Source organism: Dromiciops gliroides, chromosome 4 (assembly GCF_019393635.1).
Source record: "Dromiciops gliroides isolate mDroGli1 chromosome 4, mDroGli1.pri, whole genome shotgun sequence".
NCBI lineage: Eukaryota > Metazoa > Chordata > Mammalia > Microbiotheria > Microbiotheriidae > Dromiciops > Dromiciops gliroides.
The window spans coordinates 311,066,185-311,093,255 of NC_057864.1; the positions used below are offsets into that span (position 1 = coordinate 311,066,185).

Here is a 27,071-nt window from a genome sequence, read left to right on the forward strand (position 1 = left end):
GAGGAAGTAGGCAAGCCCAGGATGACAAAAGGACCTAAGCCATGATGGCTGAGAAAGTGGAGGGACCAAGGCTAGACATTTGTGAGAGTTAGGGCCCTGTGATAGCATACAAAAGAACTTCACTGGGAGAGAAGGAAACTCCCTAGTGTCTGCAGCATGGGGAAAGGGCCAATCTTCCCAATCTAGTTACATCTCTGATTTAATTTTCCCATTGAAGTTGTGATGCTTAGGTTCTAGGAGTAAGGCGGGTTAGTTAATAAAGGCAGAGAAATGAACTAAGATGACCTTTTTTTCCCTAGGAAGCAATATTTTGAGCTCCAGCCTCAATGTCCCTCTGAATTCTGCCAAGGCCTCTATAGCTTCAATGAACAACTATTGTCCTGACAACATATCGTCCAGCTTCTCCTTCCTTCAACAAGGGGAGGAATGAATTCCAGAAGAACAAAACCCTCAAAAATCAAAACAGGAAAATAATCTGACAAATTTACACACTTCTGTGTGAATCTGACTCGAGGCCAGATTTGGACAAAGAGTGTGTGGCCACCGGGTTTCGGGTACACGAGATGCAGGCTTCCCCCATGGCGGCCGAGGTGTCTTTGCATTCGCCCCGGTGGGATATTTGGCCACGATCTTTGTCAACCGCATTACCTGGATGGCGGCCGCTAATGAGATCAAAGAACACTTCGGTCAATTTGGCACTGTGAAAAGATGTTTCCTACCATTTGAAAAAGAAACAGGCTTTCATAAAGGTTTTTGTTGGGTTGGATTTTCTTCAGAAGAAGAACTTCAAAGGACATTACATCAAGAAAGTCATGTCATTGATGGAGTCAAAGTCTATGTTCACCGCCAAAAACACAGACCTCAAGATATGAGGGAGCAGAACAACAATCCGAATTAGTATAAATGTATCGATAAATTGTGAAATAAAAACATTATGCTATGGGGAAAAAAAAGCAATTAAGAGAAGAAAGTAACCAACATCAAAACCTAGCTTCTACTATATTTGTATGGAAATCCAGGTTTCATTACAAAGTGACAACTCCAGTGAGCTCTTTGGGGGAATTATTCCATTTGAAGATACTCCATCTAGAAGACCTAACTCCCTCAAACTTTACATCCAAGATTTTGTTGTTATTTTTCAATCTTGTCTAAATCTTCATATCCATTTGGGGTTTTCTTGGCAAAGATACTAGAGTACTTTGCCATTTCCTTCTCTAGCTCATTTTACAGATGAGGAAACTGAGGCAAACGGGGTTAAGTGGCTTGTCTAGGGTCATATAGCTAGTAAGTATCTGAGGCTGAATTTTTAATTCAGGTTTTCCTGACTCCAGGCCCAGAGCTCTATCCACCATGCCACCTAGCTGCCCTTATATCCAAGATAGTGCATTTAACTGCCCCATAACTATTTCTTTGGCACCATTATAAAACTATAACAATGGTGAGGCAAGAGAGGCACTTGCCCCAGAATCACAAAGCTAAGAGGAGTAGAAAATATATCAAATATACATCTGCTATTCTAAGAGGCAACCTGCTCTAGTAGACAGACAGATGGCCTCAGAATCAGGAAGACCTAGTTAAGACCTGCCTTTGCCATGTACTGGATCTGTCACTGTGGGCAATTCAATTAAACTCTCAGTGACCTAAAGTAACTCTCTGAGACTATAAATTGCAGAGAAGGTATGGATTATCACCAGCAAAAATAAATACCTCACTGATAGCTCTCTATGAATGTCTAGTATAAGAAAAAAAAATCCAACATCCCCAGGATATCTTCATATAAGGAAAAGGCGTATAATTGTATGACCTTGTCTGGGAGCATAATTAGCAATTATGGTTTTGTGTATTGGTGCAAAAATCCTCCATATAGTCCTGGTTTTTGTTTGGTTTTTTTTGGTGAGGCAATTGGGATTAAGTGACTTGCCCAGGGTCACACAGCTACTAAGTGTTAAGTGTCTGAGGCCAGATTTGAACTCGGGTCCTCTTGAATCCAGAGCCAGTGCTCTATCCACTGCACCACCTAGCTGCCCACTTGTTTTTGGTTTTGGTTTTTTTGCATATAGTCCTGGTTAACTGCTAAGGTGACTTAACTTTGTACTTAATCTTTTTGTTACTTTAGCCCCATGTTGTATAGGATAGTGGCTGCCATTTTTTGAAACAAAAACCATCTTAAGATGGGTTGTGTTGTTTTTGAGCCAGGTAACCTGAATTAATTCCTGGGTGTCTTTCTTACTCAATACTGAACTTGGTGGGCATGTTACTTTACCTCTCTTAGCTTCAGCTTCCTCATTTGTAAAATGAAAATATTAGATGAAATAGAAAGAAACAGCTACAGCTAGGTAGAGCATTGGATAGAGCATGAACCCTGGAGTCAAGAGGACTTGAGTTCAAATCCAGCCTCAGACATTTACTACCTATCTGGCCCTGGGCATATCACTTAACTCTGATTGAGAAGGAAGAAAGGAAGGAAGGAAAGAAGGAAGGAAGAGAAAGAAGTGAAGGAAACAAAGTTGAGAAGATACCCAGTAAAAAATAGAAGCCAATAGGAGTGCCTTCTGGCTAATTGATGGAGTCTGCTTATGGAAGAGGAAAGAGGGGAAGAGCTAGGGAAGTCAGTAGGCCCCTGGCACCAAAATAATAAGAGCAGAATGAAATATATCATCAAAATATTTTGTTCCATAAGTATGAACAAAAATGTCATAAACATTATTTTGTTAGCTATGAAAACTGCATAGCTGAACATCATGACAAGTATGTATAGTCACTATAGGTAAATAATGTCTGTTTTTAAAAAGAGGCAGAACTCACCTCATTTATTAACTAACTCTCCAATCCTGAGTGCAACAATCTAATTCTGGCACATTTTAGGTCAGTTAAGATCTCATGGACTGACCCAAGAATCTAACCACCATGTACATGATTTCTATAGGAAAAATGTGTCCTGAATTCCAAACAACCTTTTGTGATACAGATGTGCCTAGTGATAGGATGGAGACTGTCTGTAGCCCTGTTAAAACCTTTCTTGACTATTTCACAGGCTAATAGGATCAAGGGATTTAGAACTAAGAGAGATCTTTAAGGTCAAGACTCTAATTTTATAGATGAGGAACCTGGGAGAGGTTAAGACCAAGATCACGCAGGTGGTAAGCAGCAGTTCTGGGACTGAAACACAGGTCCTTTTTATCTAAATTCAGTGTTCTTTCCACTTGTGAAAAGAATGTAGATATATAGATATAGATATAGATATAGATATAGATATAGATATAGATATAGATATAGATATAGATATGTGAAAGTGTTCTGAAAATTGTAAAATTCTATACAACAATAAGGTATGGTAATCACTATCATTGTTACCTATTTCAGCATTTCTGATAATCTAGGACTGAAAGAAGGAAGAAAAAAGAAGGAAGGAAGGAAGGAAGGAAGGAAGGAAGGAAGGAAGGAAGGAAGGAAGGAAGGAAGGAAGGAAGGAAGGAAGGAAGGAAGGAAGGAAGGAAGGAAGGAAGGAAGGGAGGGAGGAAGGGAGGGAGAGATGCATGTTGTGAAAACAGAAGCTTGAGTGCTGGTACTACCATTAATGTGGCTATGAGCAAGTCAATTCATCATTCTGGGCCTTTGTTCCTGGACAGATTTCTCCAACATTCCTTCTAGTTATGATTCCAATGGTTCTATGGAAATTATTTATCTCTCACAGAAACTGCCCTATCAGGCTTCAAGTGAAAATATAGTATCAGATAACAAAACAGGATAGGGATTAGAACTCTGATTTATTTCATTGATTTAAGCAACTCCCAAATAAGGAACTGATTTAACCATTGCAGTTGCAATGCAATTTATCATCCTAGAGAGTTGCCTGAACCCAGATGTACCTGGTGCTGAAGTTGGCTAGCAGGGACCATGCTGCCTCTCAAAGAAATATAATTGTATAGAATTTTTTGTTTTGGTTGGTTGATTCCTATCAGTCAACCTTGTGCAAAGCCATTGCTTTTAAATCTTTGAGAAAGATGAATGAATCAATCATTTTGTGATGGTTTAATACACACTTTATTTTCAATGGAAACAATTTTTGTTGATGATGTTAAATTCTATTTTTCACTTCAAATGAAGAGTTAAAATGTTCATTTATGAGGAAAAAGACAGAAGCAATATAATTGGTACATATATTGCAGTACACTAAGCTGGTCCAGAAAGAAACCCAAGCTTTTCACATAGCAGGTCTATAAAAGCTGAACAACTTGATTTTTCACTGAGTGAGATCAAGAATCATCCACAAGACTCTTAGCAAAATAGCTAAGATTTGTGATAATAACAGGTACTGCAGTGGCATTCTGTGTGGTTCTCCACTTTTGCATTGCCCATCACCGTCGCCTTAAAAAAAGAAAAAAAAATACAAGGTGACAAATGCTGCTGAGTCAAGTTGTTTCTACTAAAGAAGGAGTGAGTTGTGTATTGGTTTAAAACTCTGGATGGGGGAAAGTTAGGAACTAAACAGGTGTTTGATAATCATACACACAAAATGTCTTCCTATCTTTCTTCTCATATTTTTTTCTATACATGGGATGGGGTTTTGAGCATACATTAAGGAATTATGTGAGCATAAAGATATTACTCCACTGCCTGCCTCTCCCTCTACCTTTCCTTCTCCCTATATGTCTCCCTCTCCCTCTCCTTTTCCCTGTCCTTCTCCCTCCTTCCCTCCCTCTCCCCCTATCTATATGTATACAGGTATATATACATGTATGTGGATATGTGTGGATATATGTATATACATATGTGTATATGTGGTGCATATATATGTGGGAGAGAGAGAGAGAGCCTCTCTGAGGGATGGATATGGAAATAAGTACAGTAATTCTAACAAACCAGATAGGGTCCATTCTTCTAGGTATGTCCCTGAACCACCTATAGATAAAGAGGTGTAACTGGAGTAATCAAAAGCAAATCTATTCCATACTTAAACACTTTATAGTTGCTAGCCCAGATTTTCTTTTGATGGACATGCCCATCTTACATCAGGTGCTTAAATTTCTGCCTTTTTTGCAATCTGGACCCTATGAACATGATGGTTCTATAAAGCGAGCCTTTTAAACTTAAAAGGCAGCTAGTGGTACGGTGAATAGAACACTGGGCCTAGAGTATGGAAGTCATAAGTTCAAATCTGGCCTCAGACACTTACTAACTGTGTGACACTTGGCAAGTCAGTTAATGTCTCTGCTTCAGTTTCTACAAATGTAAAATGGAGATAAAATTAGCACCTACCACACAGGGTTGTTGTGAGGACCAAAGAAGATAATATTTGTAGCAGTGCTTAACACAGTGCCTGGCACATAGTAGGCACTATGTAAGTAAATGCTCATTCACGTCCTTTTTCCCCTAAGAAGAGGGTCCCTGCTATATAAGTTTTATTAATAATGCTTTCCTCCATAGGAAGAAGATTTCTGTATAAGAACAAACTACAAAAAACAGAGCTGGGTTATAGGTAGGTGGTGGGAGACAAAGCAATTTTTATGGAGATTCACTGGACACACTTTCTGTCCTCATTAATCTTTTTCTGATGTTGCGCACTTCCCAGGAAGCCTGGTGCTGCACAATCCAGTACTTACACAGGTGATTGCAACTACTATCTTAGGCAGCCTTGGGTGAGATATGTCCTTGTGTCCTCTCTACTCTAAATATGATCACGCCTGTCCTATAATCCCTGTTACTCTGCTAGTCAGTGGAGATCACATATCCATCAGGGGTCAACTCAGGAGAAATGGCTAAGGATGTGTCATTTACACACACACACATATCACACACACACACACACACACACACACACACACACACACATATGCCACTGCTCTGACATCCACCAAGCTAAAAACTCAGAGATTGACTGTATAAACAGTGATTAGAGTTTGGTTTTCAATTAAATGCTAAAGATCCCTGCAGGCTAAAAGGGCTCACTTTTGTAAATTTAGGATTTACCTTTGTAAATGCTTTGGCCACACAGCATGTGGCCTCTGATGTAATGTTCTTTGGAACCAACATAGTCTTCTTTGATCTTGCTGGAGTAGGATATGCTCTTGAAAAACAGCATCCCATGCATTGGTAAATGGGAGCTCCTAGCTTGGAGAAGTATTTGTTCTCCTTCAGTTTGCATTCTGGACAACCTGTCATAATGACATAGGAACATTACAGAATATAATGAAGAAAAAAGCTACTGATTTTTTTTCTGATGCATCTGATTTTAACAGCTTGTTTTTTTTCCCCTTGAAAGAATGATAATCAGTCCACCTTAGGATATAGCCTCATCTCCACGTTTGTACATAACATCCTATTAACACTGATTAGAATGACGCACATGGGAAAAATAATTCCAACAGATGTGCATGCTGAAGTCTCAATTGTGATAGTTCCTTTCTCTACTAGCACGGATTCCCCAATCTGGTGAAAATAGGATGCCTATAGTGAGAGCAAAATATGAGGGTGGAAAATACCATGCTGGTATGAAAAAAACAGAACTTTACCCATAAGTATTTATTTTTTCTTTAGAGTCTGCTATTCTATTGAATGCATAAAGAGAAAGATGAATATGCTTTAAGAAATGTTTGTGGATAGAGAAATAGCTTGATGTTAGGTCTAGGATTATGTAGTGATTGAGAGGTAGCATGGTACAGGTTATAGGAGAATGAGCCTCAGTCAGGAAGACTAAGGTTCAGGTCCTCTGACACATAATGACTATGTGACCATGGATAAGTAATTAACCCCCAGTGTCGAAAGGAAACTCATTAAAACTATCTGTATGGTTGCAGGGAATTTACACACACTGGGCTACTCACACATGGATGAAACCTCAGGTCCAGACAAATAAAAAACTAAGTAGCTCTATTGAAGACTTGATATAAGTCTGTAACCACTTATCTAGAAGAAAAATCAAGTCCAATCATGGTTTACAATTTCACAACAGATGGAAGTAACCAGCTGCAAGATGTGATTGTTCAAACAATACAGCAAAGCAAATTTATTGCATAAAAACGTTAGATAGAAACAAAAATAGTTTTTCTCACTCTATAACTGATGTGCAAATTCCTCTCCAAATAGAATTTTACAATTTCCCTAAGTCTTTTGGGAGATGAAAAAAGATAATAAGACAACTGAACATGGAGAATCTTCTATTTGTAAGACTGTGAAATAAATGAAGAATAATAACGGATTTCTCCATTCGAGATGAAAATGTCCTTGCTAGCATATAAATGGAGATGTAAAATATCACTAATGCTTTACATTTTCTGAAGCTATTTTCATTTTATGTTCACAACCCCAAAGTGCCAAGATATTTATCTGGGAGCAGAGATTTATGACCACATTAAGCAAGGTGGTGGAAATGTAATTAATGTGGTTATTGATGTATGTCTAACAGTGTGTTGTCCCCATTGCTGAATACTGAAGTTAGCTCACCCACCCTGCATGATAAACTCCCCATCTGGGAAGGAGTGGAGAATATGCAGAAATACAGACAAGGTGGCCAAAATGACAGCTGCATACTTTCTATAGTAATCCATGGCTCTCCTGCAAAGACAAAACAAATGATTAATATGACATGTGTAGTAATAATGATCTTTTCCCATAATAACCATCCTGATTTATTACCAGTCTATAGAGTGCAGCAGAGCATACACCAAAGAAGCTATATTGGTCTCTTCTATTGGAGGGAAGCAAGAAGAGAGCTGGATTCTCTTGTCTTTATACAAATCTGCAAAGATGGTTGCCTTTAAAAATTTATAACATCCCAGCTTTTAGTCTTGTAGATTAAAGAACCAGGATCAATAAGACCATGAGCATCATTATCATCATCTCCACCACCACTATCACCACCATCATCATCAACAACAAACTCATTGTATAGTGGGAAGAGTACTGATTCTGGGATCAGAGATCACAGGTTCAAATCCTACATCTGATATTTGCTTCTTCTGTAACCTTGGGCACAGAGAGATTGGTCTAGATGGCCTCTGTTGTCTTTTCCAGCTCTATATCTAGATTGATTGCCAGATATTACTTTTTCTGACTATGATAGCTGATGAACCCCATTTAACAAGGCACAAAGGCATTGAAATTTGCATGAGTAGAAAGAATATCCACACCAACAGATTCATTGAAGTCAGAAGCATATAAGATCTCTGTGTATGAATTATGTATGAAAATAAAAACCAAATTTGTTATGTATGAATAGATGCATTAAGTAAAAAAATCATGACCCATATTTTTGTTTTAGCCACGGCTTCTTATTTTAATACCTTGATGAATCTTTGATCTAACTCATGTGCATATTCCATCTGCCAGCAAAAAGCCCGGCCCTTTTATGCCTCTTCATACTATCCAATTCTTGTCCAAACTTTTCTTTAATAAACAAAAACATTGTATTGATTTTTTTAAATGTATATCATTATCATTTCCAAATACCCTCCCCCAATCTCAAAAAAATCCCTTATAACATAAGAGAAATATGAATAGACTACAAAAGACAATGAGAAACGGTTTTTTAAAAAGGAGAAAAGGATATCACCAAGGAACTGTATGACAGGAAGAGAAGATGGTACTGATTATGTGCCAAGATCAAAAAATAACAAGCAGAGAGAGATGTTGACAGAAGTCAAAGAAAATTTCCAGCACATTGGGTAGATTCTCTGTGGTAAAGTTTGGGGAGGAAGGACATGAACAAGGACACACAGAATACACAGGCATTGGAGTGTTGCTGTTTCATCAGAGGGAGCAACTGATTGGATGGTGTCACAAATCTGTTTGAATAGTTGAGTATTGGAAGCCTCTGGCACAGATTTTCTTCTCTACATATTTGTTAGGTTAATTCACTCTTCCTGACCATCTTCTTTGTTTGTTTTTTGGGGGGTTTTTTTGGTGAGGCAATTGGGGTTAAGTGACTTGCCCAGGGTCACACAGCTAGTAAGTCTCAAGTGTCTGAGGCCAGATTTGAACTCAGATCCTCCTGAATCCAGGGCCAGTGCTCTATCTACTTCGCCACCTAGCTGCCCTGTGGCCATCTTCTTAAATGCCAATGTCACCTCCTTACATAGCACTTTAATCATTAGAGTCACTATGTAGCAGTTCCACTATTATTGCTAGTAAGAATAGATTATTACAGAAATGCTCTTTCATTTTACATCTACTTCTTTTATTCCTTTCAGTTTCATCTCCTAATGTTTTCAGGATGAACTGACTTAATTTGAACTCACTACAAGCTCATTTTATCCTCAACTGCTTTGTGCTGTTCTGTGAGATGTTACTATCCAGTCTGTTGTCATCCTCCTATATAATATTTTGCAAATGTCCTTATACACTAAGTTCCCATTGTACGTGGATGTCCTCTCCACTTGGCAAGGTCAAATGTTTATTAGTTAACGTGGTTTCTGAGCTTTCCCTATCTCCTCATTTTAGTAACTGTTTTACAACAGTTAAACATCTCTAAGAATTGGTAATATTTGCAGTCAATATTTTTACTTTGACCTATTTCTCATTTTTCAGAGTTGATGGATTGCTTAATCTGGTCAGGTTAGAGCTGCTATGATCTTTTATAGCAACAGCATCATTATCTTCTCATTTCCATCCTTCAAATTTGACCTCTCCTCTTAACTGTTTGCATGCAGATGATTCTGAAATAATGTTTACATTGGTAACCAATTATTGACTATCCTTTTAGAAATAATGAGTCCGTTAACCAACACTTATTGAACTTTTACTACATTCGAAGAAGATATAGGACATTCCCAACATTACATAGATAGTAAGAACAGATCTAGAATTTTAGTGTAGTACCAACTCCAGATTCACTCACAGTTCTTTCTATTGCAATAAAAGAATCCCAAGAAAGTATGCTTTTTGGCCCAAGCTCTTCAGTAGCCTTTATTTGAGGGAACACTAGAATGTTGTTGATAACATAGTTCAATATCAGAGAATAAAATGTACCAGTATTGTGTTTCCCTTCATCTGAAAAAAATCTTTTTCCTTTCTCATGGTCATGAAAAGTGAGCTCAGCATACAGATTGGGAAATAGATACCATAACTATAATGAAAAAGGGACTGGCCAACAAGAGCCCTGCCTTTATGAGCATGAGTAGTGTACTTGACTTGTTGTTCAGTCACATCAAACTCTTCATGACCTCATTTGGGGTCTTCTTGACAAGGAGACAGGAGCAGTTTTCCATTTCTTCATCCAGATAATTTTACAGATGAGGGAACTGATGCAAATAGGGTTCAGTGACTTGCCCAGTGACAGCAACTAAGTGTCTGATGCTGGATTTGTACTCAAGTCTTCTTGACTCCAGACCCAGTACTCTATTCACTGCACCACCTAGCTGCCTCCCTCAGCTTGAGGCTACCCTTCATTTGGACTTTGGAATTTGGAAAGGTATTCCATTTCCTGTCTGCTAACTACATAGTGAAGAAAATGACTTTTAATTGGCCACTAAGCTAGAGCTGGAAGTAGATACAAAAAGCTCCCTTGTGACAACCTGTCCTTTTCCTTCTCTGGTGATGAGCAGAGCAGGGAAGATGAGGTATTATGGGCCTTCTCCAAATACAAGAGATCTCAAGCTTTTTTTCACCTCAAGTTACCATTATACCAAGAGCATATGGCCCTGATCTTGTTGAGAGATATAGTAGTAGTAGCAGCTATGACCTGATGCCAGCTGCCTATCTCTCTACCATATGGCCTGGAAACACATGGTCCTTCTGTTGCTTCTGACTGTCTCTATTATAACTTTAATATATCCACATATATATATATATATATATGTATAAATGTGTTTGTATATAAATGTTATCTCTGTTATATCTCTATTCTCTGCTGCTTTTAAGTGACAAAATTTGAGTAGTCTGTGAACTTGAAAGGCTTAGAGAGAGAGAGAGAGAGAGAGAGAGAGAGAGAGAAACTGTCCTAGGTCTGGAAACCATAGTTAAGGCAGACTTTGTGATCCACAAATAGTGCACTAAGGATCTACTGGGACCCAAAGCAGCAAGGAATAGACCCGGAGGCCAAGATGTTGAGTCCTACAAGAGGGAGAGACTTGTCCATTGGTTATGCCTAGTGGGGCAAAAGTTTGGTAGTAACTGTTATTAAGTTTGAATCCACTCTCTGAGATGGTATAGAGAATAATGTTCCCCGAGGTATTGGGAAGAAATGTTTGTTCTTTTCTTTTTTATATAGTTTCTCAGTAAATATCCTTTTACAAAAATGAATTGGTATTAAATGGGTAGAAGGAATAGGGCTCCTAAACATTGATTATTGATATTGGGGAGAATAGGCTGATGGCATTAGAGAAAAATACCAATCACCCCTTGGGGGCACCCTTAGAATCCTAGTGGGGAGATGTAACCTGCTCAGGGACATAACTTGACTGTGGGAGTGGGAGCTAGGCTAAGAATCCTCTGAGCTTTAAAGGTCACATATATGAAAATACATGGCAAAGGCATACAATAGAACACTAGGCTTAGAATAAGCATGATCTGGATTCAAAACACACTTCTGACTAGGTGGCCCTGGGCAAGTCATTCAACCTTTATGTGTCTCAGAAAACTCTCTAGGACTTCTCTACAATTGAGGTATTTGTTAATAGATAGAGTTCCCACAATGGAATTTCCCCATACTGATGAAATCATGAATCATTTGCATATTTTACTTATGAGTGTATCTGACAGGATAAAAAATGTTTTCTATACACTTGTATCAACTATGATCCTTAGAAGAATAATTTAATTGAATTTGCAGACATCAAAGTACTTCACCTACATATGACCTAAATGCACTTTTTGTGTTTATAGGGGGCCTAGGATACTTGTATATAGTATTTCATGAATTACAAATTGCATCCTGACAACAGCCAAATGGGGTTGGTAATGCCATTATTATTGTCCCCATTTTACAAATGAGGAAGCTGAGGACCAGAGAGGTTAATGACTTGCCAAGATTCACATAATATCTTATGTTCCAACACTGGGATTCAAACCCTACAAATACAGACCTCTTTCCACTACAGCTTATTACCTGAATGCAAGTGGGAATTAGCCCAAAAGTCACTGAGAATTTTGAAGGCAAGGAATCAAGTGACTTACTTACCTAAAAACATAAGAACATCCTTAACATTCTGAGTTAAAAGAGCAAAATTTAAAAGTTGGGTGAAGGTCCTCCCTAACAACATATTTCAAAAGTGCCTTAAAATTTACAAAGCCCTTTATTTCCAACACTTCTATCCCCTGGGAAGGAAAAGTATTATTATCCTCATTTGGTAGATGAGGCTGAGAGAAGTGATGTGAGATGTCCATGATCATACAGGTGACAAGTGTCAAAGCTGTGATTTGAAGCCAGAACACCTGACTCCATCGGTATACCTTCCACTATACTTGTGTTGACTTTCTCCACCAAAAGGTAATCTAGAGCTGAGATTTTCAAATATCCATGGCTCAAAATTGAAGTTAATTGTTCATCCAGGCTAACAGAGTAATATATAAACAGGAATACACTAACATATACTATGACCCTTATAAGTGATTTAATTGACCAGTACAACTAACAGGTTGCAAACCCAGCAAACTAAAGAATTTATAAGCATAGCTATCACTAAAATAAATATATAGGTCATGATTTTTACTCAATGCATATATTCATGCATAGCTAATTTGGTTTTTATGTTCATACATAATTAATGCCCCAAATCCCATGTGAATTAATGTCCTGAGTAATGCATAAAATCATAAGAAAAATTCATAGTTGAAACTGATTTTCCTTTTTAGTTCGTATTGTTTTTGTGCCTTGGCTTCGCAGCCCATATATTATGAAAATTCACACATTATTCAGAGACCCATTACTGAGAGATTAATTCAAAAAGAGACATTCATAACAGGTTTCCAGGGTTGGGGAAGAACAAGTTATTGCAGATTTTTAAGTACATCTTTTGATATATTAAAAAGGTCAGAAAATCCAGAGCGATCCTAGGAATTAGAGCTGGAAGGAATCTTGGAGATCATCTGGCTTACCCTTTCATTTTACAGATCAGGAAACTGTGGTCCAGAGAGGCTAATTGGCTCATCCCTGGTAGAATAAGTACTAAGACACAGAGATGGAATTCCTACCCAGATCCTCTGACTTCAAATCTGTTCTTTGTTCCACCACATTCTACACTATCTCTGTAGGCTCCACTTGTCATTCATTTTTTTATTTTTTTAAAGGAGGAAGATGGAGTAGGGAGAGTGAGAGGGATGAGGTCTTTCTCAAATGTTTTGTGTTTTCAAAGGGTTTTCTCATTTTCCTTTTTGGGATTTGGATTAAATTGATATGGCATGTGTCCCAGGTATTTTTCACCTAAAATGGCTTGCAAGTCCTCCAAGAAGGCATTTGGGGGGCAAAGGGGTGGAGAGAAACAAGTGTTTGGGGATATGGGGTCTATATTTCCTAATAATTTATAAGTATCCATGAATTTATTAGAAAGATGAAACAGAAGGGAAAAGCAGAAGGAGAAAGAAAAGACAAGGTAGGAAAACATGACTCAAATGAGCTGGAATGGATTTTGTTTTGTGCTATTTCTGGTTTGAATTGAGTTTTTATGCTAAAACCCCAAATTTGAAATAATAATAAAAAGATCAAGCATAAAAGTGTAAATACAGAGCTCTATTTTATAGTGAAGAAAAATTGAGAGGGAGAGAAAGGAGACTGTAAAACTCAAAACAGAACAAGATCTCCAAAGATTGTAATTCACCAGGAGATGATTTCTCAGTCCATTCAGCTACAGGAGTCTTAGCCGGCTGCCATGGGAATTTACAAGTGTTAAATATGCCAGAGGCAGGAGCCATTCCTGTGTTGACTATAAAACTCATACAATACAAATTACAGAGAACACACATAAAACAATTACACAGATGAGTTCCAGAATTTGAGCTGTGTATTTCCTAATTCAAAGAAGAGTATATGTGTACACAATTCCATGTCTATATTTATTTACTTCCTTCAGTATAAAATGTGAGTAAATGGGGGGAAAAGAAAAATTAATCAGAGTAAATTTGTTCGAAATCTTCCAAAATACTAAGGATTTTGGAGTTCTGATGACCTGCTTTAATTAAACATACACTGAAGTACAATAAAGTTAAGTGATTTATAGAACATTAGAGTTATAGGACTAACTAGAACTTTAGTGAATTTAACATACATGTTAAATTAGTAAACAGTCTTATCTGACATTCACATAAAAAGATGATGCTATTTACCCAATAGGTAAGGAAAACAGAGTCCTCTTTCCAGTAATTGTGATAGCTATGCTGACCCATCAACACTTTCTCACTTGGTGACCATTTGACCCACAGAACCCATTTGAGGGAATGTATGGTAATAATAAAGGAACGCTGTATGTAGCCAAATAGTTCCATGGGAATTGAGCCTGCAGAATTATCCTTATTCAAATGGTGAACATATCAACAAGGGGATAAGGAGGGGGTTGGACTTCAATAAGTGATAACTAACAGAAGGAAAGATCAATATATGTCAGCATCTTACCCACCAATAATCAACTAATAGAGTTATATAGAGATGGTAACCCAGAAGCAGTCTTAGGGATTGAAAATAGTCATTTAGGAAAGGGAGACAAGACGATCCTTACTCGCAGGCCAAGTAATTGGTATTGGGAGACATCCTCAATAAAGCCTTTCGCCCAAAAATATATCTGCATACTGCCTGAAATTCCATAAATTAGGAACATATTTGTTTTTTTTTAATTCCTCTTTTGAAATTCAAATATTCCAGTAAAGTTAAGGAGGCTATCAGTTCATTTGTGCCTGAGTATGAATTCATTTTAGCAACTTTCTTTCTTCCTAACCTTTCACTAATATCAAAAGAAAAAATAGGAGTTCGATTTAGGAGAGGATAGAACACTTCAGAGGAGATCAGACCTTACAGAGTACTGGAGAAAAGACTTATGATTTGAAAGGGAAGTGGAAGGGTTTGCCAAAGAAAAATGTTATCTATGTCCAAATTTTGCCAAGGTCCTCCAAGGCTTGAATTGTTGAAATAGAAAAGCAAGCATTTTTAATGCACTGTGCCAACATGATTTAGCACTGATTCCAATATGAAAGAAGTGAAATTTAATATCCAAGTTGATTGCCTGAAAGATAGGAAGACTAATGGGAATATTAACAGAGACCAAAGGAGGTAGATAAATAGAATAGTGAATAAGATTCACCTGATCAGTAAATATTTGCATACTTCTTATGAATTTATATTTTCATCTATGTGTTATTTATCTGTGCATGCTGTATCTCCACCTACAAGAATCTATTCCAGTTGAGAGCAGGGACTAGGTATTCCTGTATATTCCTAAGTGCTGTAATTATTGGAATGATGCCACTTTCTAGAGACTTACTATAGGAAAGCTCCACCATGAGGAGAATGCCTCAGAGGGCAAGGCCATGTGGCTTTTCCTTGGCGTCAGGAAGTGACGTTTGCTCATGGGTGCTGTCTATCAAGGCTACCAGCCAATTAACTTGAGGAGCCTCCTATTTTCTGGGAGGGGACAGGAAGGAGGAAAGAGGGCCTGCAAGGAGAGCTCGGTCTTTTTTTTGGTTCCTGACTTGATGGTGGTGGTGGTGGCAGAGGACTTCGCAGGAAATTTGAGGAAAGATAGGAATGCCAGGCTGCTGAAATTCTGTTCTCAATCTTTCTCTTTCTTTCAATAAACCCTCAAAAACCTAAACTCGTTTTATCAGTGATTTTAGTCAGTTTCCCCCAAAACTGGGGGAACAGATTAGAACCCACATTTAGAATCTTAAATTATACAGTGCCTAGCACGGGGCAGTACACATAGTAAGTGGCTAATAAATCTTTGCTGAATGGGAGGGGGAAGTGAAGATCACTTAGTAGAAAAATAGGGAACTCAGTCATTATAAATTTTGTTTTGTTTTGGTTTTTTGCAGGGCAATGAGGGTTAAGTGACTTGACTAAGGTCACACAGCTAGTAAGTGACAAGTTTTTGAGGCCGGATTTGAACTCAGGTCCTCCTGAATCCAGGGCCGGTGCTTTATCCACTGCACCTCCTAGCTGCCCCCATTATAAAATTTTAAAAATAATTTTGAAATTACGCAGGATTCCAAATGTCATATCATTTAAAGTACCTTTTCTCTAGCTCCTTTCAAGGTCTTCCCACAGGTTGGAAAGGGGAGTTCCTTAATTAGTTCAATGATCTCATAGTGAGATGACATTGGGATTTTTGAAAGTGTCTGCCTATGGACAATGTGGATATTCTCATAGGCATCTTGTTGAGAGGACAAAAGACATTCCCTAATTAAGATTCTGTAACTTGCACTATTTTCACAAAGAATTGGTTGGCCTAGACTCTTGAAAGAATGATATCTTGTAGAACTCTACAAGAACTATAATCTTTGCTGAACTATAAAGGGGAATGAACAGACCTATTTGGGGGCAGCTTGGTGGAACAGTGGATAAAGTATGGGCCCTGGATTCAGGAGGACCTGAATTCAAAATCTAGCCTCAAACACTTGACACTTACTAGCTGTGTGATCCTGGGCAAGTCACTTAACCTTCATTGCCCCACACACACAAAAAAAAAAAACCTATCTTAATTCTTTTACTTTCTACCCTTCTTCTGGAAACATCTTGAAATCATAATCAATGGGAAGGGCTCTTCCCAGGAGCCCTTAATAGTGAAGAGTACAAGCACACACACACACACACACACACACACACACATACACACACCAAAAGTTATTAATGGCTGCCTTGAGGAATGGGCACATGATTACCCATGCTTACCCTAGCCCAAGAAGGGAGTTCCTAAATAATGTCATCCACAAATCCTATTGTCTCAATTAAAAGATAGGGGATTTCCTGGGCAGCACTAGCCTTAACAGTTGCCTTCACAGGTAACCCCCAGATTTGAGAGTTAAGGGATGCAACTTTCAATAAAGGGAAGGGGGATTTCCTGAGCAAAACTCTTGGAGAGATAAGAGGATTGTACGCATGTCCCAGTTCTGAGAAAAGTAGTGGCAAAGGGAACTAATCTAGGCACTCTAGTATTACAGTGAATTATAGGGGTCTATTGGAAGTGTTCTCTGTCAAGCAGCCCCAAGTGTGCTTCTCTTCTAGGACAGTCTAATACCTCAAAGTAGTACCATAAAGCTGATTATTTCTTTGGATCTCTGCATTCTAACAGGAATTCACCAGAATATCAGGGCTTTGTTGGTCTAGCAGTCCAAGTTCAGTTCCCCTCTAAAGGAAGTCTAAACAACTACATGCTGAGTCAGGAAGACTTTAAGATCTTGGTGGAAAAGTGAGACCCAATGGAGAGGGAAGAGAGTGTGCTGTTTATCGACTACTGTGAGTGCCTTTCACTATTGTTGTTTCTGCATTTTTGAACTTTTATGAGTCCTTTCCATGTTTTCTGGGGTGAAATAAGGCTGTCCTATTCATGATATTTATACTTGTTCCCCTGAGTGCTCAGGCTAGGGATCCTTTTACCCATGTACATGAAAATCTAAAGACAAACTACACTCAGTGATTTTCCCAGAGTAAACTCTGAATGGGAGCATAATGATCCAAAGAGAGAGCAATATTAAGGGAATACCCCCAAGATCAGACCTAGTTCTCTCTAAGTCCAGAACTTGAGGTGCTGGCATATGGATTATACAAACCTTTGTCTTTATGATGTTCAATATTGAGGTTAGATTTGAATTATCAAAAAGAAATCCAAATAGAGGAGCCTAAAGGACAGAATTGAACCTGAAAAATAGCACTGGCATGGTCATATAAGGCAAAATAGAATCTTTACTCAGCTAAAATGTTAGGACCTGTGGAAACTGCCAAGGCTACTCTGCCTAATAACAATTGTGGCTAGCTAAGGTCAAGGCCACTCCTGCTAGCTATTGCTACTGGATCAACAGGTAGAAGACAGAAGATCATCATAGAGAAACCATTATCAGGTATTTTTCCTGACTATAAGATATGCATACAGCCAGCCCTGACCAAGTTTCAGGGAGCATACAGCACAATCTCACTCATTCCTTCCTTCATTTAGTTGTTATTAAGCACCTACTCTGGTGCAGCCAGGTGGCACAGTAGATAAAGCTCTGGGCCTGGAGTCAAGTAGCCTTGAGTTCAAATCCAGCCTCAGATACTTACTAGCTGTGTGACCCTATGTAACTTTGTTTGGCTCAATTTCCTCATCTGTAAAATGAGCCAGAGAAAGAAATTGCAGACCACTCCACTACCTTTACCAAGAAAACCCTAACTAAGGTCATGAAGAGTTGGGCACAACTGAAATGACCAAACAACAATGGACAAAAAACTAAGTGCATGATGGTGAGAAAAGAGAGGAGAGGAATACAAAAATGAATAAGATATACTCTCTGCACTTTAGGAGTTTACAATTCATTTCCACCAATACTTGGATAGATGAGGCTTCAAATTGCCTATTCCATTCTCTAAAATTAAAATCAACAGTGGAGTAAAGCAGCTTCTGTTATCTTAAGGCACTCAAGTTGCGAGCTGGAAGAATAATTACTTTGGTAGACATGTAATCTTTGCCTCATTCACCATGTTTGTTTGTTTTTTCCTTTCTTCCTTATCCCTCCCTAGTTTGAAGTGGTTGGCCATTGTGACCTTCATGGGATAACCATAATTGCTACATTCAAATAGCATACAGTCTCTGTTAACAATTAAAAATGAAAAACTTTGTGTTCAACTTTATCAGCCAGCATCACAGAGTATCAACTAGGGATAGAATACTGAAATGAGAACAGTATTTGGCAACCTTTAGGACATTTTATAAATGTTAAAGATTAGCATGATTAATAACAGACCTATCATTATCAATTTTGTACCCAAGGCAAATGGTATAAAAACACCATTAATTGGATTTGAGAGGTGGGGTAGAGACCCCCAGATACTGCATAGATACTGCTAGGGATGGGAGGTAGGTCAGAACTAGGACAAGAGAGGAGTTCATCTGAGGTGCAGACAAAGCAGTTTCCTGTTTTAACAAATTATCCTATCTAACTAGGTACTAAGCTCAATTATTTCTCTGCCCTTGAAGAATTGAAATTGTCATCAGTGCTTCCTCTAAATTTCAGCACTGATTGCTCTATCCTTTATATACTTTGGTTCAGTCTTCCTTTTGAGAGGAAGTGTATGTAGATTGTTGTTGTTATAGATAATACAAAAGAAAGAAATATTGGGTCCTTGCCTTAGATGGCCTTTTTCATCTAATGGAAAGTCAAAAGGCATGAAACCACAAATGATAGTAAAAAGCACATAATCCATCCCAGCTGTGCAGCTATATAGCCAATAGCTAAGGAGGATCCTGTCATGGAAAGCCTAGCAAGATCCAGATACAATTCCACCCCTCTCCACACAAACATACCAAGACTATCTGATGTTTTCCTACAGCCAGTCTTTTTTTCTTCTTTTCCCTTTTAGTCAAACTTCTTACCTTTGAAGCCAGGTTGAGACCAATAATATCTCACATATATGAATTACTTTTAAAATTTATAGGCCATGGGGCAGCTAGGTGGCACAGTGGATAGAGCACCAGCCCTGGATTCAGGAGGACCTGAGTTCAAATCTGGCATCAGACACTTGACACTAGCTGTGTGACCCTGAGCAAGTCACTTAACCCCAATTGCCTCACTCCCCAAAAAAATTTATAAGCCATTCTGCTCAGAGCAACACTAAAAAAGTAGAAGTGTATCTGTCTCCATTTTTACAGATGAGAAAACAAGGGCAGAAAGATTAAAGATCTTGCTTAGGGTCACACAGCTAGAACATTTCAGAACTAGGGCTCCAATCCAGGTCTTTTGACTCTAAAACCTCTCACCATTCTACTATGCTATTCTTGGAATTCTTTGAAAATGTTAATTGAAGAAGCATAGGATTTATTTTATTTTTAATTTTTTTTCTAATGAATAGCAGACTTGGAATTTCATGGATTTGGCTTAAGACTCATCAACCTTCCAAGCTAGGGCCAAAGCCTAATTAGCAGCAGATTTAGCCTGATGTCCAACTCTCACTTGCTGTTCCGCCATTCTCTCAGGGCCTCTCCCCATGGTGACTCACACTAGTAACTCACACTCAGGCACTTTTCTTTCCTTTTTTCCCACTAGGGTCTTTCATGGAAGCATAGACTCAGAACTGAAAGGAGCTTCAAAGACTGAGTTCAACCCTCTCATTTCTTTTTTTTGGGGGGGGGCGGTCGGACAGGGCAATGAGGGTTAAATGACTTGCCCAGGGTCACACAGCTAGTAAGTGTCAAGTGTCTGAGGCCGTATTTGAACGCAGGTCCTCCTGAATCCAGGGCTGGTGTTTTATCCACTTTGCCACTAGCTGCCCCCAACCCTCTCATTTCTAAAGATGGGATTATTTTCTGCACCAGTCCTAGAGGTGAATCTGTCTCCGTGGCTCTCATTCCCTGCCATACTTTTCCTGATGCTGGCATTTTCCTTCATCTCATTTAGATGCTTTTCCTCTGACCTTTCCTTCCCGTACCTACGTGTTCTTTCTTTTCCTTCCTTTGTCTTCCTCCCTCCTTCTTTCTTGCTGCCTCAGTCTAAAGTGCTCCCCTACAAACCCCTTCCCTACCTCAAAAGCTTGCATTCTTGACTCTTCTCCAACAGGGCTCTTCTCGTCCTCTGGTTAGGGATATGAGGAGAGATGGCTATGCCAAAGACAGCATCAATGAATGAGGTTAAAGAGTGCACTTTAAGGTATTTGAAGTAGTGTTAGGCAGCTAGCTCCGATATTATGTATGTCAATGCCTCCTTTTCCTCCCAACGCACCCATTCAGTACAACCACCTATACTTAGCCACTGGGTCTGAGTACACAGTACCTACTGAGGAAATCATATGAAAAAAAAGTAATTTTAAAATCCATTCTCATTCAGATGTATAGTTCTAATTCTCATTGCTTCCTGGGTCTCTGGAATTCGGAAAACCTACACTAAATAAAAAGTCCAAAGAGCAGCATGTGGCTGGCCTGACTGGGGAGATTAGAATCAGGTCATTGTGTAGGAGGTTAGAGTTGAAAGAACAGATTTATAAAGGGGTCTAGCGGGCTGGTAGCCCAGCAAAATGAAGGAAACAGGACCATAAAGAAGATAAAAGCAAAAAGGAGAAAGTTTCAACTTCAAAAGTGGACAAAAATGGCTAACCCAGAGGCCAAAAATTTTGGGGATGAGAAAATGGCCTGAACACTTGGGCAAATTTGGAGGTGAGGTGTGCCAAACTACAAATTCTATTGTTTGGTGGGTTGGTGTTCTTATCAATCTAACAGTGATTAAAATGAAAAAGATGAATTTATAGCAATAAATAATTGGATGAGAAAGGAAAGACAAATGTGATAGGAGCTCCAAATATCCATTAATTCTCTCGGCATTCCCAAAGAATGCTGTATCTGGAATCGGAAGATATGGGTTCAATTCTCAGTTCTACCACTTATTACCTGTGTGACCTTGGGAAATTTACTTAACCTCTCTGCGCCTCTATTGCCTCATCACAAAAAAGAGGAGAATATACCATAGACCAGAGATGTCAAACACTCAGCCACCCGTAGCATTGTGGGTGGCAACACTCCTGATTAAAATGCAATTGGGAAATATTTAACAAAATGAACAAAAATATAATAGAACATGGATAATGTTAATATGTGCTTTTCTAAGTCATTATGAGGCCTGCCAGGATCCTTAAATGTGACTTATCAACTCCTGTTTCTATTACAGTTTGACATTGATTGCTATAGAAAACTTCTAAATTCCCTTCCAACTCCTCCAAAGTATTTCAAAGTCATCCTCCATCCTCATTCCCACAAACCGACAGATAAGAAAAGTAGAACACAAACCATGGTATTTGTACTGGGAATAATAGGGATCCTGGTTTTTTGTTCTACATACTTTGAAGGGACTATTTTGTTTTGTGTTTTTTTTCTTCAGGCAGGGTAGAGGGGCTAATGGTGAAGATGATGAAATCATGAAAACATCATAGATCTAGAGCTGAGGTCCAACCCCCTCATTTTACAAATAGAGTAACTGAGGCCCGGAGAGGTTAGGTGATTTTTTTCCAAGGCTACACAGGTGGTAAATGGCATAACCAAGATTCAGACTCAGGCCATATAATGTCTAGGGCAGTGTTCTTTCCATTTCATAATGCTAAGTTGGTAAGACCCTGAGGACTGGGGTTTTCACAATTAAGGGAGGGAAGGAGGAATAAAAGAAAAATTGTAGCCATGTCTAGAAGGAAACTAAAGGGGGTTGTAGAAGGCAAAGATGATTTAAAATGCCTCTTCTGACTGTTCTTACAGAGATCACAAGTGTTTACAGGGGTGGGTTTTTTTTTTCTAATTTGACTCAATTTAGGTGGATCCCATTACTGCTGCTACTTTAATTATTACTTAAGGCCGCTTTGTGATGCTGACATAATTATATAATTAGAAGACTGGCTCTTTCATTACTCTCCAGGTTTTACTAGCTCAGAAGCCATTCTTATGCAGTCTATGAACAATGCATCTAGGAGCTAAAAATCAATGAGAAATGTTGATGGGGAAGAAAATCATGCATTATAAAGCACGGTCCTGGGTCCTCATTAATGAACATTTACAATGTATGTTGTTTCAGAATACCCAGTGAATAGGTGGATTTGAATGTACTAATGTGCTTCTGGTAATAAAGCGTGACATAGTTTCAGTGCAGCCCATCACCATCTATAAGAGCCAAAAGCCACATGCAGGTGTTGTTATTATTATTATTATTATTATTATTATTATTATTATTATTATTATTATTATTATTATTACAATAAGTGACCTTCTTCCCATTTTTTAACATGTGCCCAGTTCTTTATTATAATTTTAGCTCTCCTGAAACAAATGAGTAGCTTAAAAAATGGAGTCACAGAAAAGGTTATGTGTTTGACCAAGGTCACTCACCAACCTAGTAGTTGAAATTACAGTATGGATAGAGCTACATTCACATTTCCAGTGTTTTTGTTTCCATGATGAAATAAAAGCAGGATACTCCCAACATGAAAGGCTTTGTTGCTGGCTTTGTCACCAGCAACTTTTCTTTGTAATTTCCCAATAGAATGGATTTCTCAGTATGGTAAAGGAAAAGGAGTGCTGGATTGGGGGACAGAGAATCACAAATTTAGAGCTGGGAGGGGCCTTGGAATCAGCTAGCCTCAATCCCTCATTTTCCAAATGAAGAAGTAGGAAGTAAAGTGGCTTGCCCAAGATCATAAATAGAGCAAGTAGCAGAGTTGAGATTTGAAACCAAATTTTCTGACTCCAACTCCAGTATTCTTTCCATTGTGCCACATTGAGCTACTTCACCTGGGTTTAAATCCCATCTCTGCTTCTTACTCCTTGTGTAAACTTGGACAAGCTCCTAGATCTGTCTCTTCACCTGTAAAATTTGGGGTCTTGGATTAGGTGATCTCTAAGGTCTCTTCTGGCTTCAAACCTATGACGATATGGGTCCCTTGGGCCTCCCACCTTTGCTCTTTACTTTTCCCCTTGGTCCCTTCTGTAGTTTTGGTTATCATATGTTCAGCTAGCCTCTAAGATGGCAATTCTATTTTCCTATGCTATGAGGAAACCTCAGGATATGTACTTCATACAACTCAATTGGAGGCAGTGTGGTGTTGTGGAAGGGTCACTGGTCTTGGAATCAGAAGGAATCTCTATTTTAATCCAGCCTCCAATACTGCCTAGCTATTTGTCACTGGACTTAACCTCCTAAGTTTTGATTTTCACACCTACAAAATGAAGAAAATAATAGTGGCATCTCCCTCACAGGGTTGCTATAAGGTTTAAATAAGATTATTTATTCTAAGTACTTGACAAACATCAAAATGCCATATAAACATCAGCTATTATTTGTATTGGATTTTATTGGCTTCCCATAATAGTCAGCCTCTCTACATTAGCCTGATTTTGTCTCACGAGGGTTTCATTTATAAGATCACAGATTTACAGCTGACAGAGACATTAGATTCCATCTAGCCCAAACTCTTCAATTCACAGATGAGGAATAGGAGGCCCAGAGAGGTTAAATGACTTGTCCAAGGTCACACTGGTTATGAGTGACTGAAGCAGGAGCAGAATTCAGGTTTCTACTCCAAAGCCAGAATTCTTTTCATCATGCTATGGTGTTCACCTTGTTTCCACCTGTAGACTAAGTCGGAACCCTTTGTCTCAACTCCCTTGGGCCATAAGGAGGTAAAACCATTTTTGTTTGGTCCTCGTAGGTCTTACCCTTGAGTTCAATCCATAAAAGCCCCAGGAATGAACTGAATTCTTTGTCATTAAGCTGTGGAATTCAAGGATCTTTACAAAGGTATTATTCTTGTAGAAAAGAACAGTGGGGCCCCCTGAAATGGTACCCGAAAATGAAAATTTTTGCATAGGATGCATAGTGAAAGTAGCCTAAAATCCATTAATGGGAGTGACTATAGTTTGGTATGCTGTGCCATGCTGTTTCCAATGGAAATATTAATTGATTAATATTAAAGTTTCCAAGTGTGAAGGTTTGTGGTATAATATAAAGTCTAGGATATCTTGTATTTCTTCCTGAACAAGATTCATATTTCTCTTTCTCTCAGAGCTTTCATGTAAATTAGAGCTCCACACTAATAAAAAAAACAGATTACTGAGGATTTACTCTGGAATGTAATCAATTACTTTCCTAACATTTTTTAGATCTGAACTTTTAAAATGACAATAATAGTTAGCATTTATACTTCACTTTTAGATTTTCAAAGTACATCACCTATTATTATCTCATTTGATATCCACAACAACTCTGTGAGGTAAGCATAATCCTCATTTTAGAGATGAGGAAACAGAGGCTCCAAGAAGTTAAGAGACTTGTCCACGGTCACACAACTAGTAAGTTTCAAAGGCTAGATCTCAGTTCAGGACCCATCTGATGCTAAACCAAGTGCACTGACTGCTTTGCCATGCTGCTGCAAAAGTAGGAAGAAACAGGAATTATTATTCACTTAAAACCTATTTGAGGGGAAGCTTAGGTAGCTCAATGAATAAATCAGTAGCCCTGGAGTCAGGAAGACCTGAGTTAAAATCCATCTTCAGACACTTCACACTTACTAGCTATGTGACCCTAGATAAGTCACTTAACCCCAATTGCTCAACAAAACAAACAAACAAAAAACCCTACTGGCTAAAAATAAATTTCAGAAAACTTAAACCTGAAGTTAAAATAGAAATTAGTAAGGCTTTGGTACTGGAAAAGATGCTCATTTCTTTTTAAAAAAATATTAAGGTGACAGCAAAGTACCTTACAATGCAGTATTTTAAACAATTGACTCAGAGATGCACTAAAATAAATTATCTGTTAATTCTTTTTTTAAACCACCTACAGATGCTTAAAAGGAATACTCTGTGCCAAGGAGTGATATGTACTTCACTATAAAGCATCTTCCTTTGGGTTTGGTAAAGGGCTTTTAAAAATTGACACAGGAAACACATCACAGTTGAAGCATATTTTTTGCATTTACCAGAAAGTATATGGGTAGTTCATGATATTTTCCATACTCCCTACTCATGTTCTTCAAAACTAATTAGGTAGGGGAAAAGAGAACTTTTGAATGTCTGCTTTCAAATCCCCTGCTCTCTAAAGGGATTTTTTCAACCAAGGTTATGAAGACATAATAGTGATTTTTTTTTATGAGAACAGTTATTTAGTAAAAAATTTAAATGAGACCAGCATTAACTTCAAACCATAGACCAACTAACTATTTAATCCCTGATGACTAGTGTATAATTAGGGCAGAACAGTGAGAGATTTTCTCAAGGTACTGATATCTGGCACAAGATGGGGGGAGGGAGAAACCCAACCTACCTACAGAGACTGGCGCATAGTAGGTGCTTAATAAGTACTTATTGACTAATTGACTGTCTCCACATCTTAAAGCATTCAAATCCCCATGGAGGTTCAAATCTCCATAGTCAGGCTCAGATATAGGGTGAGGGAGTCAGGTCATGGGCCAATAGAAATGCATGAGCAATGGGTGAAAGAAACTTCGCTCTCTCTATTCAGTTGGTCTGTCTCTATCTCTCTCCTCTGAGGCCATACCTCTGTAACCCATATCTAGCACCACATTATCCCACAACTGAATTTACCGACATGTCAGGATTCATGATTATGCCTCTATTGCTAACCAAAGTTACACTCAGAGAAGTAATTTATCAGAAAAAGGCTCTATGTATGTAATAGTCACTAACCCACAAGGACATATTGATCAATCAGAGATATTTTAAGAATTTTGTAAAACTAGCAAGAGAATCAAAGAGATGTTATTCAGAAATTTTCTAATCCCCTCATCAAGTCCAGGCTGGAATGCTGGCTCATACATTATTAGAAGCTTCCCATTCTCAATGCTGAAATTATAGACTGTTCTTCCACTGGTCAATTTTAAAGCCTTTTCCCTAGTTTGGAGCCTGACAATCTACAAAGGATTGTAGCTTCAATTTAATTCTTTCTCCTCCATTTGACCCTTAGAAGCTATGGCCAAATGAAGGCCTTCTAGTTGGTATCAAAGAATCTTCCAGGAATGAGTTCTAAGACCAAAGAGCACAGTTACATCCCAGCAGAGAGGGAAACTAACTGCTGGTTTTCTCCACATTAGACTCTGTGACATAATGTCATCTTTGCCTGTGATCACAGATCCCAGCTTTCCAGACTTCACTTGGGAGTTCAAGTGTAAGTGCATTAGAGAGTCTGAGTAAATGCTGCAACCTAACTCTCTTCCTCATTCCATTTATCTTGCCCTGACAGCTTTTAGAGAAGAAAAAAAAATTCTGTTTTCCTTCTAGTCTCAAGCTTTTCACCTCTACCACCCCCCAATTCAATGAGAATTTTAAAAGACATTTCATTCATGTTACCTTCCTTTGGTCTTTTTTTTTTTTTTGCAGGATGAAGACAGGACAGTTGATTCAGAATCTGAAAAGGGAGTTTAGATTCTGCCTGGGATTCTGAAAGCGAAGGCTTTCCCTTCAGTATCCGTAGTTAAT

General features: G+C 38.4%; 1 protein-coding gene and 1 pseudogene across 1 annotated transcript; one reads left to right on the top strand and one right to left on the bottom strand.

Annotated features, from left to right (window-relative positions):
* The first annotated feature begins 578 nt into the window (after positions 1-578).
* LOC122755065 lies at positions 579-898 on the top strand (annotated as a pseudogene).
* Positions 899-4,091: 3,193 nt separating this feature from the next.
* CGA (glycoprotein hormones, alpha polypeptide) lies at positions 4,092-27,071 on the bottom strand. Its single transcript, XM_043963389.1, has 4 exons — positions 26,943-27,071; positions 7,448-7,554; positions 5,971-6,155; positions 4,092-4,368 (listed from the first exon to the last, which is right to left on the bottom strand). The coding sequence occupies exons 2-4, from the start codon at positions 7,545-7,547 to the stop codon at positions 4,291-4,293; spliced, it is 363 nt and encodes a 120-aa protein (XP_043819324.1). The 5' UTR covers positions 7,548-7,554; positions 26,943-27,071; the 3' UTR covers positions 4,092-4,290.

Bases quoted from the DNA above. Each gene is read 5' to 3' on its own strand.
- CGA (XM_043963389.1), bottom strand. From the start codon at position 7,547: ATGGATTACTATAGAAAGTATGCAGCTGTCATTTTGGCCACCTTGTCT. The intron at 6,156-7,447 runs GTGGGTGAGCTA...TCATTATGACAG, and splicing joins TGGGGAGTTTATCATGCAGG to GTTGTCCAGAATGCAAACTG. The intron at 4,369-5,970 runs GTAAATCCTAAA...TCTTTTTTTAAG, and splicing joins TGGCCAAAGCATTTACAAAG to GCGACGGTGATGGGCAATGC.